The following is a 21,138-nucleotide window of genomic DNA, read 5'->3' on the forward strand; positions in this document are numbered from 1 at the left end:
TTTAGTTCTGTAGTTTTAGTACTTTAGTTTTAGTTCTGTAGTTTTAGTACTGTAGTTTTAGTTTTGTAGTTTTAGTACTGTAGTTTTAGTATTGTAGTTTTAGTACTGTAGTTTTACGTCTGTAGTTTTAGTTCTGCAGTTTTAGTACTGTAGTTTTAGTACTGTAGTTTTAGTTCTGTAGTTTTAGTTCTGTAGTTTTAGTTCTGTAGTTTTAGTTCTGTAGTTTTAGTTCTGTAGTTTTAGTACTGTAGTTTTAGTTCTGTAGTTTTAGTACTGTAGTTTTAGTTCTGTAGTTTTAGTACTGTAGTTTTAGTTCTGTAGTTTTAGTACTGTAGTTTTACGTCTAGTTTTAGTTCTGTAGTTTTAGTACTGTAGTTTTAGTACTGTAGTTTTAGTACTGTAGTCTTAGTTCTGTAGTTTTAGTTCTGTACTTTTAGTACTGTAGTTTTAGTTCTATAGTTTTAGTTCAGTAGTTTTAGTTCTGTAGTTTTAGTACTGTAGTTTTAGGTCTGTAGTTTTAGTTCTGTAGTTTTAGTACTGTAGTTTTAGTTCTGTAGTTTTAGTACTGTAGTTTTAGTTCTGTAGTTTTAGTACTGTAGTTTTAGTACTGTAGTTTTAGTTCTGTAGTTTTAGTACTGTAGTTTTAGGTCTGTAGTTTTAATTTTGTAGTTTTAGTACTGTAGTTTTAGTACTGTAGTTTTAGTTCTATAGTTTTAGTTCCGTAGTTTTAGTTCTGTAGTTTTAGTACTGTAGTTTTAGTTCTATAGTTTTAGTACTGTAGTTTTAGTCCTGTAGTTTTCGTACTGTAGTTTTAGGGCTGTAGTTTTAGTACTATAGTTTTAGTACTGTAGTCTTAGTTCTGTAGTTTTAGTATTGTAGTTTTAGTACTGTAGTTTTAGTACTGTAGTTTTAGTTCTGTAGTTTTAGTTCTATAGTTTTAGTACTGTAGTTTTAGTTCTGTAGTTTTAGTACTGTAGTTTTAGTACTGTAGTTTTAGTTCTGTAGTTTTAGTACTGTAGTTTTAGGTCTGTAGTTTTAATTTTGTAGTTTTAGTACTGTAGTTTTAGTATTGTAGTTTTAGTACTGTAGTTTTACGTCTGTAGTTTTAGTTCTGTAGTTTTAGTACTGTAGTTTTAGTACTTTAGTTTTAGTTCTGTAGTTTTAGTACTGTAGTTTTAGTTCTGTAGTTTTAGTATTGTAGTTTTAGTTCTGTAGTTTTAGTACTGTAGTTTTAGGTCTGTAGTTTTAGTACTGTAGTTTTACGTCTGTAGTTTTAGTACTGTAGTTTTAGTACTTTAGTTTTAGTTCTGTAGTTTTAGTACTTTAGTTTTAGTTCTGTAGTTTTAGTACTGTAGTTTTAGTTCTGTAGTTTTAGTATTGTAGTTTTAGTTCTGTAGTTTTAGTACTTTAGTTTTAGTTCTGTAGTTTTAGTACTTTAGTTTTAGTTCTGTAGTTTTAGTACTGTAGTTTTAGTTCTGTAGTTTTAGTATTGTAGTTTTAGTTCTGTAGTTTTACGTCTGTAGTTTTAGTACTGTAGTTTTAGTACTGTACTTTTAGTACTGTAGTCTTAGTTCTATAGTTTTAGTTCCGTAGTTTTAGTTCTGTAGTTTTAGTACTGTAGTTTTAGGTCTGTAGTTTTAGTTCTGTAGTTTTAGTACTGTAGTTTTAGTTCTGTAGTTTTAGTACTGTAGTTTTAGTTCTGTAGTTTTAGTACTGTAGTTTTAGTTCTGTAGTTTTAGTTCTGTAGTTTTAGTTCTGTAGTTTTAGTTCTGTAGTTTTAGTACTGTAGTTTTAGTCCTGTAGTTTTAGTACTGTAGTTTTAGGTCTGTAGTTTTAGTACTGTAGTTTTAGTCCTGTAGTTTTAGTACTGTAGTTTTAGTAGTGTAGTTTTAGTTCTGTCCATTTCAGTGTGGAATCATTGGTAGTTCAGGTAAATCTGTGACTCTTTCCAAATGACTAGTTGGGTCTCTAATTCTCTCCATCCCTCCCCATAGAAGGCAAGAATGTTGTTTCTGTAGGGCTTGTTTCTTGTGTGTGTGTGTGTGTGTGTGTGTGTGTGTGTGTGTGTGTGTGCGTGTGTGCGTGTGTGTGTGTGTATGTGTATGTGTGTGTGTGTGTGTGTGTGTGTGTGTGTGTGTGTGTGTGTGTGTGTGTGTGTGTGTGTGTGTAAAGAGGTGTTGCTGTGGTGGTTGATTTTCTCTCGTTCTGACGTTGGACAGTCAGAGACGACCTGTCTCTGAGTCGGGGGCTGTAATGATTTCATGTGTGTTTGTGTAGGACGATGAGGTGGTCCTGCAGTGCTCCACCACAATCCACAAGGAGCAGCAGAAGCTGTGTCTGGCTGCTGAAGGCTTTGGAAACAGGCTCTGCTTCCTTGAATCCATTTCCAACTCCAAGGTACTGACCCACACTTGAATACTCGATTTATTCTTTAGTAGAAAACCCTTTGGATTCCACCATCTCCTTTCAGGAGAGCGCTTAACAACAAAATCAAAATATCCTACGCAGTCAACAAGGAGCCATTCTGGTGACAATTTGCATGAAGTGTTTAGTAATGTAAGAGATATATGGAGATAAATGTGTTTTTTGAGGACTGAGGTTAGGATCAAACTTTATTCATCCCACAGTGGGTGAAGTTTCCATCATTACAGCAGCAGTATCAGAGGTAAGTCAGAGAAATGGAAGAATGGACTCTCAACAAATAAGATAAATAATAAGAATAAGAAGACGTAGAGAAGTAAAAAGATAATAAGTAAAGAAGTAATGTAAATGAAGATACATTTGCAGCTTCACAATTTAGAAATTTCCACTGGTTATTCAGATTTACGAGCATTTGGTCACTTAGGTTGAATGGTAGTACGTCCTGGTGGTATGATTATCATATATACCTACATAAAGGACAACAGTTAGTTAGACAGTTAGAATAAAGCTCTGTTGCTGTTTAGAAATGAACTTTGTCCGAACAAGTCTAGTCAAATCAGTCCAGGCCTGACCTCCATAGCCAGGTTTATATTTTTTTCATGTTGTCCAATAATGAAATTTGTCAGTTTGTTATTAAGGTGGTACAGACTATAGTCTGGATCAAAGGTTAATGCTCAATAACTCATTCAAACAAATGCAGAAACATTTGAGGACAATAAACCTCAGTGCAAGTCTTGGATCTTTTACTTCCACACATGAACAATGAGAAAATGTACCAGTGTGTATTCAACACAACACAAAGCACTTATAAAGTACACCTATAGCGTACAGTGTTACTGAGGTGGAAATACAGGGATCTACCCAGACTGTAGGGAACAACTGTTTTTGTCAGTCAGGACACTGGCTGGAGGAAAACCTTTCGGTCAGTTTCTGAACTGATCCTGTTGAGGGTCACAGGAAGCTGGACCCTGAGATGACATTGGTTGGGAGGTGGGGTACCCTCACATTCACTCCTATGAGCCTCACAGCTTCAGACTATCAGGGCTGTGTGAATCCATGTGTAGTGTGTGAAGCCTCATGTGTAGTGTGTTTGTTGCCTTCAGAACGTGCCTCCAGACCTGTCCATCTGCACCTTCGTGTTGGAGCAGTCGCTGTCGGTACGAGCCCTTCAGGAGATGCTGGCCAACACCGAGGAGAAGAACGAGGGGGTAGGTGTGAAGAGACACACACACACACCGGGAGAAGGGACACGCGTTCATGTGCAGGATGTTCTTCAGGAGAGACTAACATCCTGAGGAAACACACAGGAGATTGATGACTGACTTGGGTTTCACTAGCGTCTGTCCCAGCTGGCAGGTGAGAGGTGGGGTACACCCCGTGTGCTTTGCCAGCACATTGCTGTGACACACACACAGATACCCACTCATATACACACTCTCACATACGGACAATTGGAGTGATTGGTCCACCTAAAATGAATGTTTCTGGAGGCAGAAGGAAGCCAGAGAACCAACAAACGGCACAGAAAGGAATTGAACCCACAACCTCCTGCTGTGAGGAAACAACGCAGAGAAAAGACATGAATGAACTTTGTGTGTGTATTTATATATATAAAATATATATTGTATATATGCACGGCTATAGGCATGCAAGTGATGGGGAGGTAGAGCGGTGGGCAGCTACTTCTTGGTGTGCCCAATAAGTAGCTTATAAAGGGGCTGGTGCCTTGCTCATGAGCGCCACGGCAGAAATGTCATCATGTTTCCAAACATCATCACCCCCCTGAATGCTTGTCCCAACACAATGGATGTATTTACTGTTGTCGTTTCTGAAGAACCATCTTCATCTTCTGAAACGTTCAGTTTGTCATTAGTTCACCCACTCCTGAGCAGGAACCAGCAGCGTGAGATGAACTGTGTTGTGTTCTGTGGCTCAGGAGGAGCTGGGCATATCCAGGATAGAAAATATAGCAGATGTCTTTACGGTTATCTCATTGGACACCCAGGACTCCATCAGAGGTTTGGAAATATGTCACGATATAGTGATCGAATTTAAAAAAGACTTTATAGAGCAACTCGTGTTGAACAAGTTTTATTCAATTATTAAAGTGTTATTCTATTTTTAATATGAAAATAATTGTGTTCTCAAATATGCATCTGTATTATTCTCTTCATAGATGAAGTCACTATTCTGTCAGACACAATGAAGGAGTATTCTGGATGAGGGCGTCCATCCACCTGTCTGTAACATCTTAATAACTCCACACTTTATACCTGTATCACCTTTGATTTCATTTGTTGCGTCTTTCCACATTGATACATTTTCACAATTTGCATTTTTAGAGATCTAAGGAAACTTAAGTTTGAAGTAAGTCAGAAGTAGTTGTGTGGTCCACAGGACATCTCAGAGGTTCACTATTATATTCATCAAACTGTTCACAAACATCAACCAGGCTAAGTTACTGCGCCTTTTAAAATTGATTTTTTTCTCAAGTGTATCTCAGTTGTTCTTGGAATATTGATTGACAGGTGACTCTTCAGGGTCGTCATCTCTGTCAAATATGTTGAAACGTGACAGATGGAAAACATATCGGTTGGCTTCTTACGTCAAAACATTTGGAAATTCCACGTTTTAATATTTCATGTAACTTATGCTTCAGTTGATTTGATCTTTTCAAATGCGATCATGTACGAAACATTTCTTATGGACTATTGATATATTGATATGATGTAATTTGGGTCATATGTCACACTCTGATGTATTTATTTTGTCATCTTCAGATATCTAGAAGCCAAAGTGCTTCACAGTACAGAAATTACAGGACAATCCCTTCTCTGTTTTTTTGATGCTGCGTAATATTTTATACAATAGATTAACACACTATGCAATAATTTGCAGATCATTTAAACTCCATATGTAGTTGAGAATAGCACAAATATTTAAAATTTTGAAACAGATTTATTGAATTGTCTTGAATATTATGTCCACATCTACAGTTTGATGCACAATATTGTAAAAGTTGGGACGGGGTCAGCAGCGCATCTCTTTAAACACGCTGGAATCATCTGGGAACAGAGGAGAACCGTTTTAGAGCGTTACGTGTTCGGTCTTCAGGGTCTCCTGTGTCACACATGTCAGTTGGCGGTGAGTCACCACTGCAGACAGGTCGGATGCACCTGGACTCCCTCACTATGGAGTCACCCTGCTGTCATCCAGTGTGGTTTTATGTGTGAAGTATTGCGTGTGAAGGTGTGGTTCAGCATTAATGGAGCCTTCACTAATGCAGAGGTTATCCACACGCACCAACAACACCTTTATGTTCTGTTTGCCTGATGTCACAAACATGGTCCACAACAACACAAGTTAGCATGTTGAACGTCTGGTTTGTGCGGTTGAAGGCAGGAGGATCATCCATCTGAGAACGTTGAGCCGTCCAGCATTGACATGTGGGACGACATGATGGTGTCTGAAGAGATTTCAAGCAATGAGTTGACATCCAAAGCCCTCTAAAGGTTTGTTCAGGACCAAGATAACACAGGTCGATATTCTGGATGACTGAACTTGTAGCTCGGTGTGAGCCATGGAGCTGAGCGGTGGGGTACCCCCCGGAGGAGATGCTGGCTCATCGCGGGGTCACAGCAAAGACAAACAACCATTCATACTCACACTCACAAGATTGGACAGTTTTACTGTGACAGATTCACCTACATGACATGTTTTTGTGGTGGGAGTAAGCTGGAGAACCCAAAGACAACCTCTGCTGACACATGGAGAACTTGAAAACTGCCTGGAAAAGCCCCAGTTGGAAATGAAGTAGGGACGTTGTCACTGTGAGGCAAAAATTCTAGAGAAATTATATTAAAATAATTAGTTTCTTTCATTGGTAAACATTTATTAAGTGAAGACTAGAATGTATTGAGGGGCCACAGACCTGTAACCTATACCATTAATAGTGTTGAAGAAAGAATTGCTCCTGCTGTACTGATATTTACATACTGACCTACAGATAGCCTTTGATACTGTAGACCACAAATTATTGATGAAATTGGAGACGTATTGGATACAAAGCATAGCTTACTCTTGGTTGGAGACGTATTGACAAAGTAGACGGCAGTGTGTATAAATTAGAGGCTGTGTCAGGGTTTAAGTGACTACCTGTGGAGTGGGTGATTGATCCAAAATGATCCTTTGTTAAAAATGTAAAAAATTTGTTACTTTTTCAAATGAGACAAATTTACGTTGTTCTGTCAAAATGTTTAAAGGAACTTGTGAATAATGTTGAAATGGAGTTAGAAATTCACAAAACATGGTTTGGTGTAATTATATTTGATTGAATTATTTTTGTTTAATCAAAATACATTAATATCATATACTATTTGTAATATTATAATTTAGTTTTTGAGACAAAAATCCACAGGATCCTGATTGATCATCTTGGAAACAACAGATTGACTATATCAAATGGAAAATTAGTTTTTTTAGTTTAGAAGTCAAGAGGTATAATGAATTATCAGGCTTTGTGTGTAACTCATTTTTCACTCATTTAACCTTATTTTTCTTGATGTGTAGAACTGTGGGGATCAGCCTTTAAAATACCTACAAATGCAATAATCATTTAACAGAAATGAATCATGCACTTCATAAACAAAAGTGATTATTATACTCACCAATCCATTGTTTGTGAAAATCAATGTTATGACATTTTATGCCATTAATTAATGAAATGTTCAGAGCAAAGTCTATGTCCCTCGCAAACTCTGCAAAATGTATTTTTAGTGCAGGAGAAAAAGCATTGTCTGAGAGGTGTTTCTAGGTTTTCTGTACGTAACAGTGAAATGCTATTGAATGGTGATCTACTTCTGACACTTGAGTGAAATGGTGGTAAAATAACTTTAAAAATGTGTAGCTGATTTTTGTTTTGCAGGTTTCAACTGCTTCTGTGTCGAGACAGTAGACTGACAGATGAGGCAAACGTGCTTCGAAAATGTCTTAGTGGAAAAAAAAAGTCCTCCCATTCCATGTGAAAGTTGAGCTATCTGTTTTCTTACCTGGTCCAGCTCCCCCACTCATTTTTAGACTTTTTCTTAAGACAAAAACTAAAGGGCTGAAAATTGTGATTCGCTAGCTAACTTGTTAGTGTTGCTGGTTTGACACCTTGTCTGCGCCAGCACGAAGAAAAAGTCAGGTGCCCTCTGATTGGCTGCTCTTTATGTCAAAGAAGTGATGCGATGGATGGTAGGCCCTCGTGTACTTCATCATGTAATCGACCCAAACTACCGTAGGGACTGACCAGAACTGCTGTTGACGGTTGATCACAATCACCGTGTTGGGCACCCTTGTTTTGGATCTAAAATTTGTATAATTCTGAAGGAAGGCTCATAATGATAAGAACATAGGACTTTTACTTTGATGCGTTTTTTTATGTATGATGACTGAATAAACTACTACTACTATTTATCATTGACTACAGCCCATGAAGGACGATGGGGACATCCTGTGGTTTAAATATGGCGCTACACAGTGGCATTAACGGAAAACAATTCTCCCCTAGAGTAGAGCAGAGTAGAGCAGAGTAGAGCAGAGTAGAGCAGAGTAGAGCAGAGTAGAGTAGAACTTTATCGATCCCTTAAGGAGGTTCTGCCAGGGAAATTAACTTCTCCGCTGCACACAGCACAGTGAGTACACAGAACACAGAAAAAGCACACAGAAGGCAGCGCCAGCACATAGAAAGTAGAACAACACCAAATAGAAAGAATAATTGATAACCCATCAAGCGTATACACATAGAAAATCATAAATAGGCACAGGAATAAAAAGGCATAAATGAACAGGCCTAAATAGGCATGGGTAGAGTAAAGTATTTTAATTCTTAAACTTTATTTCTTCACAGCTATGTAGACTAACTCAACAGGAGCAAGAACTTCGAAACAACTCTCACCCTGTAGACATGCATACATAGAAAAAACAGAGTGAAGGAAACATGACAGTAAAACACTCATTCCACTGTCAGTGGAGATTCTCCATCATAGTAGATCTCTGCTGATGGAATGATCGAAATGCTAAACGCACTGCATGCTTTCTTACCTTCATGGTGCCCAAACCTCTTCAGAGAGCCTCACATTCACCCATTCACAAACACACACACACACACACACACACACACACACACACACACACACACACACACACACACACACACACACACGCGGTATATCATGGTGGATGCTATGTGAAGTCACATCTGGGATGTGTCACATGGTCCAGACTTCCACAGTTTGTATAGAAGAGGAGGAACTGAGGATAGCAAATATAATTGTGACAGATCTGTAAGCTTCAGGTGGAGGCTGTCACCTGAGTAAATCTCCATGGTGACACAGAAACATTGTGTTGAACCCATTAAACACAATAAAACAGTAATTAGACAGTGCCAGTGCTTTGGTGCTGGGTTCTTCATATTTCATATAACACATGTAGAATGTAGTCCCACCAGTTTTCATGAAGTTAAGGCAGGATCTCTGACCCACCACCCACGTACGCACAAACACATATTTTCTTAAACATTAGTCACAGAAAAGGTATTTGGTCGTTCTGTGTCACGTTTGAACCCTCCTCCACTCAGCGTGCAGCCGTTCTGATTCAGGGATTGTGACTCTTTACAGGAAAAGTGGTGTCCAATGCAGCTGGGTGTTAGCATTGTTAGCATGTCTGCTGCTAAACAACACTGTTTATCTCATTGCTCCATTACATTTAACAAAACAATATAAACAACCTTTATATTATGATCCAAATAGTCACATGTTCTGTTGTGGTACCACCTGAGGATGTTATAATGTACTAATGTGAAGAGCAGCCGTTCCTGACCGTGATGCCTGCTAGTTTACTTGTTCCTGCTGGCCCAGTTGTCCATTCCAGTGACATACTGGTGCTGTGGGATCTCTTATCCTACGGTGACACAGTGGATAGCGCTGTTGCCTCACAGGGAGGAGGTCCTGCCTCATTTCCACCTGGGGCCTCGCTGTGCACAGTTTGCATGTTCTCCCCATGTCTGCATGAGTTCCCTCCAGGGTTTCTGGCTCCCTCCCACCTCCAAAAACACCTAACAGGTGAGCTGGCCACTCTAAAACTGACTGTAGGTGTGAGTGTGTGTGAATGGGTGTGTGTTCAGGTCACCATTGTTAATGAAACTGGTTCTTCATTGACTGTCTGAACACAGACATTTACATTTACAGTATATTGGTCTTCTCATCTCGTTCTTACTCTGAAAACAAATGGAAGCATTTCCCATTCAAACCAAATCTTTATTTACACATCAGCATCCTGGAGAACAACATCAATCATTCCCTGATTCCCTGATGGCGGTGACGTCATTGATGGCAGAAACCTCAAGCGTGTTTTGGCTGATGGATGTTTGTTGGCGTGTTTCTCTGACTGGAAACTCACTGTCTCCTCTCTCTCATTTCCACACAGCATGTAGATGTGGAAATCTGGGTAGGTGGGCCTCACGCACTGTTGGTGTTGTTTGTCACTGTTGTCATGTCCTTATGTCAGCTGTTGCTGTCACTGTCATGAACATGTGGAGAATGCACAACTGGCAGTTTTCACACACGTTTGCGTGTTTATTCGTTTGATGAACCTGGTAACGGGTTTTAGAAGATATGGAAATAGGCATTCTGTCTAATCAGATTAAATGTGTTTTATTCATGTAGCGCAATGTCACAAATTTATCTGGAAGATGATTTTGTACTTGCACAGACATATTCCACATTTTTCCATGAAAATCAACGGAAGGATATATCTAACAAACTAAAATGGACACTGGTGAAAATTCGAGGTCCAAAGGAAAGAGATAACTAACCTTGTCTCTGCAGTCCGGTGTGCATCCCATAACTGCTGTTTCACTGATTCCTGTGTGTGTTGTGTGAAATGAAGCAGTTGTGTGTGGTCACCTAGCAGGAGGAAGGACTGCAGTGCAGCAGGAGGAATTATGAGGCTGACAGACACATGTGACCTTTGTGCTCACGGCAAACAGCATTCAGAACGCCTGCAGTGACGTCTTCTCCTGACGACCGCTGCATTTCATTGATCACGCTGTAGTGAGGTACAAGCAGCAGAGGGACTTGTAGAACATGGAATCTTATGTCATTTGTCTGGTTTACTGTACTACTGGAATAATCGCAGAAAATAATCTAAAAGAAGATACGATAGTTACACCAAAATTATCAGATTTTCTCTTTCAAACAAAATTGATGCTTTTCCTTTGTCCCTGTAAAGCCATCTTTCAAGACATGCAGAGGCTTTCAATAACATGTATTATTATTACGTATTATCATTATTGTTATTATTATTATTATTATTATTATTATTATTATTATTATTAGTAGTAGTAGTAGTAGTAGTAGTAGTAATATTATTACAAAATTAGTCCTAATTCTATGAGATATATGTTAGATCTGTTGTATAGGACTAGGTGTTGATATCAAAAACGTTGTGTGCACTCATGGACCCACAGGGTTGCATGTTTCTCAAACACAAGTGTGTATTTCAGCTCCAAGGAGAATTAAAGATGAATGATGAGAAGGAGAAGTGTCAGTCAGGGGACAGTAGTGATGTCATCCTGAAGTCTGAAGTGTCCTCCCGTGCAGGTTGGGTTTAAGTCACAAGTACTGGATTGTAACGTTCACGTGTGCATATTCTACGATGTAGTTTAATCAAAGCATGATACATACCTGTGTAAAAGTGCATATCTATGTCACTTTTTGTCCTTTCTGCCCATGCGGAGTGGAACATGGATGCAGTTTTGTCTTGCATCAAATCCTCAGCCGTGTTTTGTCCTCAGACCCAGATCAGACTGAACTGGGTGCAGACAGAACAATCTGCCATCATACCCAGAGAGCTGCTCTTATCTAATGCTAAATGCACGGCCTATGTGTGAGCATTAACGGTGGAAGCATGGGGTCTTGTGGAGCCCAAGAAAATTGCAGACATGTTTTTCAATAAATCTGATTGATAGAAAACAGTTACACTTCCTGAATCAATAAAGTGTATAAAGAACAGTAAATATATATTAAATCATTATAAAAATGTGGAGAAAGTAAATAAACTCTTCTTAGCACATATAGAACAAAATACAAATCTTCTCTAGTATTTTACAGTGAAGTATTCCCACTGTGTTGTACCAGCTGCACTCACCCAATGCTCTCTGGTATGTAGATGACTTCATGACACAACGGTCTGCGGCGATCACTCTGCTTCGTTCCTCACTGTTGAACATGGTTTCTTAGCTCTTCTACCTTTAATCACATCAACTTCAGGGAAAACCATATACTGTAATAATTTTGTGGAGATGATCAACGGCTGTGTGAACGGTCTCATCTCACTATTCTCAGCTTGTCAAGTTCCAGGGAAGCTTTTAAAGATAAGTCACGTCATATGTTTCATCAGCCAATTAATAACTCAAAGACAAAATGTCGTAAATGTGTGTGAGACAGAGAGAAGATCCGCGATAAGCCTGTCCTGTACTCTGTCTGCATTCACTGCCACTCCTTCAAGGCATTTCATTTCAAATGCAGCTCCGGCAGATAACTCCCCATCACCACAGTCCACAGACTTCAAGATGACACAGATTATATTAATAAAGCATAAAAGCTGGATATTCAAACAGAAGCACTGAGAGTTGTTGCTATTAAAATGGGTCACCTTTCCACCGCCCCATCTCTTCTGGTTGCTTTAGAATAAAATGCCAGATGTTCAGAGAGGAACATTACACTAACTGCCTTCACACGGATATGGATTTGAGGGGGATCCTATTCTGGAACCTTAGAATTTAAAGTGTTGTTGGCCAGCCTGCTTGTAGTTATAACAACTGCAACTCTTCTAGAATGGCGTTCTACGAGGTTTAGGAGTGTTTATGAGTGTTACTCTTCTAGAAGGGTTTTGTTGGGTCGGACACAAGCCTGGCTCTCTGTCTCCGTCTGATTCATCCCAAAGGTGTTTTAAGCGATGGTCATGACTCTGTGCAGGCCAGTCCAGTTCATCCACACCAGACTGTGATCCATGTCTTTATAGAACTTGTCTTGTGCACTGATGTGGAGTCATTTTGGAACAATGTGTAGATATTAAACTGTTCCCACAGAGGTGGAAGCACAGATTGTCTAAATACCTCGGTAGACTGGACGTGTTGAGAGTTCCCTTCACTGGAGCAACTGTCAAAAAACCCAAAACGTAATACAAACATTGATTGTGGAACATTTGACAGTGAAGGAATCTCATGGCTGCACTTATTACATCCCATCTCTGCACCACACTGGAATTGACTGAGCTCCTGAGAGTGACCCATTCCTTCACAGATGTTTGTAGGAGCAGTCTGCATACCTGCATGTTTTTATACATCTTTGGCCATGGAAGAGATTGGAATACCTGAATTCATTGATTTGGAAAGTTGAGCAAATCCTTCTGAGCGAATACAATACCGTGTCAGGTGGTTCCCACATTGTTGCTACGCTCATCATCTAGAGATTAATATGTTAAAAGCACAAACCATCAAAACCACTTTTAAGACATACACTATACTCACTACTTTGCAGAAAACTCCAGCTTTAATATTTGCTCATCTGAATATTATTTTGGCTAATGATGCCTTTTGTCATGACTGCCTGCAGCTTGTTGTAGTAGTAAATGATGTCGTAGGTCTCTCCTTTCTGTCCGCATCTGTATTTTTGATTTTTCTGTCTGTAATGTTCGTGTCTCTGTTCAGTCATGTGTCATTGTTCTTTTTCAATCTGATGTGTAACATTACTCTTATTTCCACTCTCTTTCGTTAATGTCTCTGCCAGACGGCACAGGGCGGGGGCCATCGCACCTTACTGTATGGACACGCTGTCCTGCTGCGACACTCCTACAGCGGGATGGTCAGTAAATACACTCACACTATCAGTTCTAACGAAACAAAAGGCTTCTTAATGTATAAAAGGTTCCATACAATGGAATTATCATCCAACACAGAAGGTGGAATGGTGACACTGACGTTCCACTATGTATAATAGATAAATGATAGATTTCAGTGACAGCAGTCAAGCCCGTGGTTTACCTCTTTCCATTAGGTGCTTTGTCAAGTCAAACTCCAAAGTGACCTGATGAGCTCAGCTCTTGCGGTTCTGTGAAGTGATTTGCATGTGACATGAAGAACCCTGTGCTGTACGAGGTGGAGGATTTCATTATTCACATGCAATGATCAAATGAATTGTGTTTCTCCGTTTAGTACCTGTGCTGTCTCTCCACCTCCCGCTCGTCCACGGACAAACTGGCCTTTGACGTTGGACTGCAAGAAGAAACCACAGGTTGGCTCTCTGCGATCGTCAAGCGTGAATCACGTTTTCACAGGAAATCAGCATCACTGGTTTTCTCTCAGCTGTTTCCACGCTGTTTCAAGTTACACAAAAACTGTTCAGTCTCACATTTTCAGCCTTTGTCGATGGAAAAAAGTTGCTTCATGTAATCAAAAGTCTTTTTTCACACTTGAACAGTACTACTGGTGCATTGGTACTTGTGACTTGTGTTTTACAGCACGTTGTGTAAAGATGAAGGTTAGGTAGAATAATCATTTAATGTCGTTGTGTCTGTTGTGTAGAAAACAACTCTTTCTTTTCTATTTACTGCTACTGTTGTCTGATAGAATACTCTGAAGCAAAAGCCATGTTATTGATATTTCTTTTTCTATTTGCACATCTAATTATGAGATAGTCAATAAAATAACAACATTTTACTTGGAGCAAAGCTGGGACCATTGATCGCTGTGAAGGACAGTGTCAAAATGTTTAGTTTTTGATCAGTAGTTATTGGAGTGTTTCTGCAGTCAGACACACCTTTACTGTCGCTGCTGCCTGCAGCACCTGGTCAGGTCTCCAACCGACCAGCTCTGCATCCGACCAGCTCTGCATCCGACCATCTCTGCATCCGACAGCATTTGGGATGTTCTGGTTCTGACTGCAGCGCTTTGCAGGAGCAGCAGAACATCCAGAAGCACCGTCGTCTGTGAACAAGCCTCAGTAGCTGAAAACTCTCTAGTCTCACCTAGTTCACCTCTCTAGTCTCACCTAGTTCACCTCTAGTCTCACCTAGTTCACCTCTAGTCTCACCTAGTTCACCTCTAGTCTCACCTAGTTCACCTCTAGTCTCACCTAGTTCACCTCTAGTCTCACTTAGTTCACCTCTAGTCTCACCTAGTTCACCTCTAGTCTCACCTAGTTCACCTCTAGTCTCACGTAGTTCACCTGTAGTCTAACCTAGTTCACCTCTAGTCTCATGTAGTTCACCTCTAGTCTCACCTAGTTCACCTCTCTAGTCTAACCTAGTTCACCTCTAGTCTCACCTAGTTCACCTCTAGTCTCACCTAGTTCACCTCTAGTCTCACCTAGTTCACCTGTAGTTTCATGTAGTCCACAGAGCCAGGCGTCTGTGGTTTGGACAGGTTTTATAACACACCCCTCGTTTCCACAGCCAAAACATTTCACTTGAGAAGAGGTGGCGAATGGGGGGTAATTAAAACCACCCGCCTCAACCATAAGGTGGCAGTTGGTTCCTCTTCTTTATTGTTTACGGTCATGAGAGCTGCCGTCGGCGAGACGTCACGTGTTTCTACAGCAGTGATTTTAGGCACAACAAGACTTTTAAATCACTGATACAACTTTTTCATTCCAAGAAAGCTCTGTAATCCAAAACTCATCACTGATGAGGAACGTTTGACGGCGTGATCTTGGTTGCGGCTGCGACAAAGAAAGGAACTGTTTAAACAATCCATCCATGAAGTGAAATCAACTTGATTAACCCCCCCCCCAGGGGAAATTACTGTCCATTGGTCCATTGTACATTGGTAATTAGTTATACGTGAACATAAGTGGGCACACACACACACACACACACACACACACACACACACACACACACACACACACACACACACACACACACACACACACACACACACACACACACACACACAGGGCCTGTAGGCGTGCAGTGGGGGGAGGTAAACTAGTGTGCAGCTCCTTCTGAACAACTTATAAAAGGGATGGTGCCTTGCTCAAGGGTGCCTCGGCAGTGCACTGGAGGTGAACGGACACCCCCCACTATCAGTCCACACTCCAATTTTTTTTTTTTGCCTCACATGGGACTTGAACCGGCCACCCTCCGGTCCCCCAGCCCAAGAACTAGTGAACTGGGCTCCCAAAAACCTGATGCCCACCAGGAGTTGAACCCTAAACCCTCATATTAAAAGTCTGATGCCCTGACTGAGTTATCCATCCATCCATCCATCCATCCATCCATCCATCCATCCATCCATACATCCATCCATCCATACATCCATCCATCCATCCATACATCCATACATCCATACATCCATCCATCCATACATCCATCCATCCATCCATACATCCATACATCCATCCATCCATACATCCATCCATCCATCCATCCATCCATCCATCCATCCATCCATCCATCCATACATCCATCCATACATCCATCCATCCATCCATACATCCATACATCCATCCATCCATCCATCCATACATCCATCCATACATCCATCCATCCATCCATCCAAAATGGCACCAAACACGTCTGTAGCTACAGGTCACTTCTCTCACTCCTGACCACAAGGTGAAGAGGAAGATTTTTGATGTGATTTTTAAAATCACGTTTATGCACAAAAGCCAAATTACAAGATAGTCGTGTTGACACAAATACAGAAGAGTGAAAAAAAAAGGAATTCACATTTCAAAAAGAAATATGTAGGAAAATATAGTGAATCAAACCAACCTCTGAGTGAACACAAGTTCCTCACTCAACAGGAACATGAAACACCTTTGACTCACCACAGGTTCATAACAGTGTCTGAATCATTCACGGCTCTGAAATAGTTCAACTCCATTCTGATTCTTGTTCGACACGTTCTTCTTTAAATGTCCTCTGCACTGCAGTCAGAAGAACCTTCAACCTTTTTCCTCCTGCTAGATACATCACCATCTTGGATTGGCCCAGGAGAAAGTTTAGAATCTACCAATCCTGTTTTTGATTCTTTCAAACTAATAATGTAAACCTGTTTGTCAAAAACACCGAATGACAGAAAGATTCTCTGTAAAAGAAGAAGAGGAAGAAGACGAAACAGAACAACTACCAGACACATGTAGGCTGTCAAAGTGGCATTTCTCATGTGTGTGTGTGTGTGTGTGTGTGTGTGTGTGTGTGTGTGTGTGTGTGTGTGTGTGTGTGTGTGTGTGTGTGTGTAGGCGAGGCTTGCTGGTGGACCATCCATCCAGCATCAAAGCAGCGCTCGGAGGGAGAGAAGGTCAGAGTTGGAGATGATCTCATCCTGGTCAGCATCTCCTCTGAGAGATATCTGGTGAGGAGCAGACGTGGGGGGGTGGGGGTGCTGATTGAGACATTACAAGGCTATACACAAAACGTATAGAACAGAAAAGTCTAGAATGACACTCACTACAATGTAATCATGTCCCACAATGCTGTGCATCCGTTTAGCTGGAGTGTAAAGCCCCTCCTTCACGTCCTCATGCGTGTTTCTCATCTCTCATCCTGCAGCATCTGTCCTATGGGAACGGGAGTCTCCATGTGGACGCAGCCTTCCAGCAGACGCTGTGGAGCGTGGTTCCCATCTGTTCTGGAAGTGAGGCGGCACAAGGTGCAGTGATCCGACTCCACCCTGTCTCTGCTCCGCTTCTTCTTCTTGTGTACAATCTGCCGTCTCACCTCCTTAACTTTGTCCATCGCTAATGATGCTGCATGTTTTTACCTGCAAAGGTAATCACAAGACAGAAAGAGGCAGTCTGTTCTGAAGTCAGGACACATACAGTATAATCCATGTTACATTGCAGTAGCTGGAGTCGAACAGTCAGCCCCATGGGCTTTTATGTCAGCAGGTGGCTGTGGGTGTGAATCCCTGTCACCTGTAACTCTACACTTACTCTGTTGCAGTTGATCACTGCTCTGCTCCTCTCGTGTCAGCAGTCAGATTCATCACTGATTGCTCAGACAGTAATTTAATTTATTCAGTAACTTTCCTCAGACGTAATGTGGACTAAAGTTGTAGAGGAAAAAAATCCTAAATTGAGACCGACAATGCAAAAGCAGCCCCCGCCCAACTGGACTGTTCTGAGGCTGTCAGACTGAACTCTGGCTTTGTGGAAGAATGCACCAAGTAATAAAGGATGTTACATGTGATCTCTGACCAGAGGTTATGAAGACTGCATGTCTTCAGCATGGAAACACATAAGCGATGACATCACTGATTATCTTCAGATCTAATAATACGGGTGTCTGCATGCAGACCTGGTTCTCATGGTGTCACCGCTTCCATCCTCCTGTCAAGTTTCGTTTTTTTCTCCTCTATTTTCTGTCTTTGCATTTTTCTTCATTTCTTGTCTGTAGGTTACCTGATTGGAGGGGATGTCCTGCGTCTCCTTCATGGACACATGGACGAGTGTCTGACTGTTCCCTCTGGGGAGCATGGAGATGAACAGCGGAGGTAAGGAGTGCTGAGAATTACAGCAGATTCACCTCAGCTCTTTTTCTGCCTGAAACAGCGGAACAAACAGCCAAATGGGGAACAATGTGATGTAATCCTGGTTTGGACTGATGTACTCAAGGTGTCTATTTTAAGGCTAGGCTAGTTAATGTGGGTGTGACAAAGCTCAGACAAATCCCCCATTTGAACCGTAATCCTAATCCAAACCCTTTGGGGGAATATCCAAGATTTTTTTTTAATTCATGTTGGGATGTCAGTAAATCGGGCGATCTGGGAGTGAAATGGAACACACTCCAGTTTCCCTAAAGAAATAACCCCTGCTTTCAGAAAAACCTCTGACCTTCTCTTCCTGGTTTAACTGAAGTATTCATGAGCTTCACAGATAAGATCTGAGCTCATGGACTTTTGTGGATAATGACTGTGAAACGGATCTGGATTGTTCTCTAGAGTTCTCAAAGTGGACAGAAGTTTGGGGAAACTTGTGCAGAAGGAGGAGGCGTGATTTGGAAGGGAATCATCATTTGTTTAAAGGTGTGATTGTTTGTTCTTACACCACAGGACCGTTCACTACGAGGGGGGAGCGGTGTCCAGTCACGCCAGGTCCCTGTGGAGGCTGGAGACACTACGGGTTGTGTTAGTACACACAACGAACACACACTGCCAGACACGCATCAGACACACTCAGACATCTGGAAACGTTTGCAAAGATAACAATAAGACAACAGCTGTGAGGAGGGAGGCCCCCTTCTCGGGACGCGTCCCCTCGTAGGACGTATACCGTATATGTATTTATTAATATATATATATATACACACAGTGTATATGATATGCATGCGATTGACAGATAACTAGAGTGTTCTATTAATTTTCCTTTGGGGATTACAACAGTATATAAAATAAATATAAAATATATCCAATACCTCATCTACATAAGAGCATTCAGTAATTCAACTCATACGGTGCAGATACATTTATTAAATAGTCCATTTATAAAACTGTGTTTTCAGCATGTATTGTGTGCTGCGTGTGTTCGTGTTTGTGTCCAGGTGGAGCGGGAGTCACATCCGCTGGGGTCAGCCGTTCAGACTCAGACATGTGACCACAGGGAAGTATCTCAGTCTCCTAGACGACAAGTCCCTGCTGCTGATGGACAAAGAGAAAGCTGATGTGAAATCAACAGCCTTCTGCTTCAGGTCCTCCAAGGTACCCAGTCAGCAACCTCCACATCCACCTCCACATCCATCATGGATTCACAGAGGAAGAATAATAAATTAAAAACACAGATGGAACAAACAACACAAAAGAAGCGCATACAAACCCCCCAACTCAGATCACCTGTGATGGTGATTAAAAATTGTGTTGGAACACACCCCAAAGACCAGAGCAGTGATTTCATTGAGACCAGTACACACCATGTATGTTTGAGGGCAGGGTTCTGCCCTGGTGGGCAGAAGAACAGCAGATTTAAATTGCATGTCTAAGGATCAGAGTGCAAACCCGGGGTGGGTTGTGACATTTAGGGTAAAATCCCAGGGGGTCAGTCTGCTGACTCACGTCAAGAAGGTCCTGGGTTCAAGTTCACCTGAACATTTTCTGTGTGGACTTTATTTTTTAAATTCCAAAGTTTTTCACCAGACACCCCTGTGAAAAATGAGTGTAATCTTAGCAATGAACTTGTATCTAATGTGAAGCATCTCTGTAACGGAACATACTAACATTATTGTCTCCTCCTTCGTTTCTCCTCCAGGAGAAGCTGGACCTAGGTGTGAAGAAAGAGGTGGATGGGATGGGTACTCCTGACATTAAGTACGGGGACTCTGTGTGTTACATCCAACATGTAGACACCGGCCTGTGGCTCACCTACCAGACGGTTGATGCTAAATGTGCCCGCATGGGTGGAGTACAGAGAAAGGTGAAGCATCAAGAGATTCTGTTTTTTATCTGTCTGGGTACCGGCAGGCCAGATGTACTGTGACCTCTGGTACATCTGGCCTACCAGACCTGAGGTAAAAACTCTGGTCTAGTAGGAGTTCAGGGATGCCATGAAAGAGGACTGTTGGTTGGTACACCATCCGACGCCTCAGGAGAGGGAAGCGTTTTACCACCAACATTGTTTTTAGTGGAGGGAGGGGAGCTGCTGACCTCGACTGCACGTTATCAGGGAGTGGATGGGATACTTCAAGAACCTCCTCAACTCGGCTCTTTTATGGAGCAGACTTCAGAATCTGCTCCATAAAAGAGCAGAGGCTGAGGTCTCAGAGGTGGACTCGTCCATCACCCAAACTGAAGTCACCGAGGTGGTTTCCAAACTCCTTAGTGGCAAAGCACCGGAGGTGGACGAGATTCACCCTGAGTACCTCAAGTCTCTGGATGTGCAGGGACTGTCTTGATTGACATGTCTCTGTAACATCACATGTTGGTCAGCGACAGTACCTCTGGATTGGCAGACCAGTCCACCTTTTCAAGAGGAGGGACCAGAGGGTGTGTTCCAACTATAGGGGATCACACTCCTCAGCCCCCCAGGGAAAGTCTATTCCAGAGGACATGAGAGGAGGATTAGACCGATAGTCGAACCGTGGATTCAGGAGGAACAATGTGGTTTTTGTGTTGGGCATGGAACACGGACCAGTACGCTCTCCATCAGGTGGTTAAGGGTTAATGGGTGCTTCCCAAGTCAGTCCTTGTGTCCATTGTGGATTTGGAGAATGTTGGACCACGTCCCTCATGGTTTCTTGTGGAGTGTGTGCAGTTATGGGTGTCCCACTTTGCTGAGGGCTAACCGGTCCCTGTTTGACTGAAGCCAGAACTTGGTTCACATTGCTGGCAGTAAGTCAGATCTGTTCCAGGTGCATGTTGGACTCTGGCAGGACTGCCCTATCACCGGTCCTGTTCATGATCTTTATGGACTGGATTTCTATGTGCAAGCAAGGGCCGGTGGGGGGGTCCGGTTTGGGTGCCACAGATCTCATCTCTGCTTTTTGCAGACGATGTTGTCCTGTTGGCCTCATCAAACCTGGACCTTCAGCTGCACTGGGACGCGAGTGGGATGAGGATCAGCACCTCTAAATCCGAGGCCATGGTTCTCGACCAGAAAAGGGTGGTGTGCCCTCTTCAGGTCGGTGGAGAGTCTTTGCCCCAAGCGGAGGAGTTTAAGCATCTTGGGGTCTTGTTGACGA

At 41.7% G+C, this 21,138-nt stretch overlaps 1 protein-coding gene across 1 annotated transcript in view; it reads left to right on the forward strand.

Moving 5' to 3' along the window:
- ryr2a (ryanodine receptor 2a (cardiac)) overlaps positions 1-21,138 on the forward strand; it is a 137,270-nt gene that overhangs the window by 24,688 nt on the left and 91,444 nt on the right. Inside the window, exons 2-11 of the mRNA XM_068306304.1 lie at positions 2,278-2,397; positions 3,525-3,629; positions 13,254-13,328; positions 13,679-13,757; positions 16,710-16,822; positions 17,020-17,119; positions 17,866-17,962; positions 18,521-18,595; positions 19,009-19,165; positions 19,710-19,874. Of these exons, the coding sequence (XP_068162405.1) occupies positions 2,278-2,397; positions 3,525-3,629; positions 13,254-13,328; positions 13,679-13,757; positions 16,710-16,822; positions 17,020-17,119; positions 17,866-17,962; positions 18,521-18,595; positions 19,009-19,165; positions 19,710-19,874 (1,086 nt within the window). The remainder of the gene's footprint in view (positions 1-2,277; positions 2,398-3,524; positions 3,630-13,253; positions 13,329-13,678; positions 13,758-16,709; positions 16,823-17,019; positions 17,120-17,865; positions 17,963-18,520; positions 18,596-19,008; positions 19,166-19,709; positions 19,875-21,138) is intronic.

This window comes from Antennarius striatus, chromosome 21 (assembly GCF_040054535.1).
Source record: "Antennarius striatus isolate MH-2024 chromosome 21, ASM4005453v1, whole genome shotgun sequence".
Classification (NCBI taxonomy): domain Eukaryota; kingdom Metazoa; phylum Chordata; class Actinopteri; order Lophiiformes; family Antennariidae; genus Antennarius; species Antennarius striatus.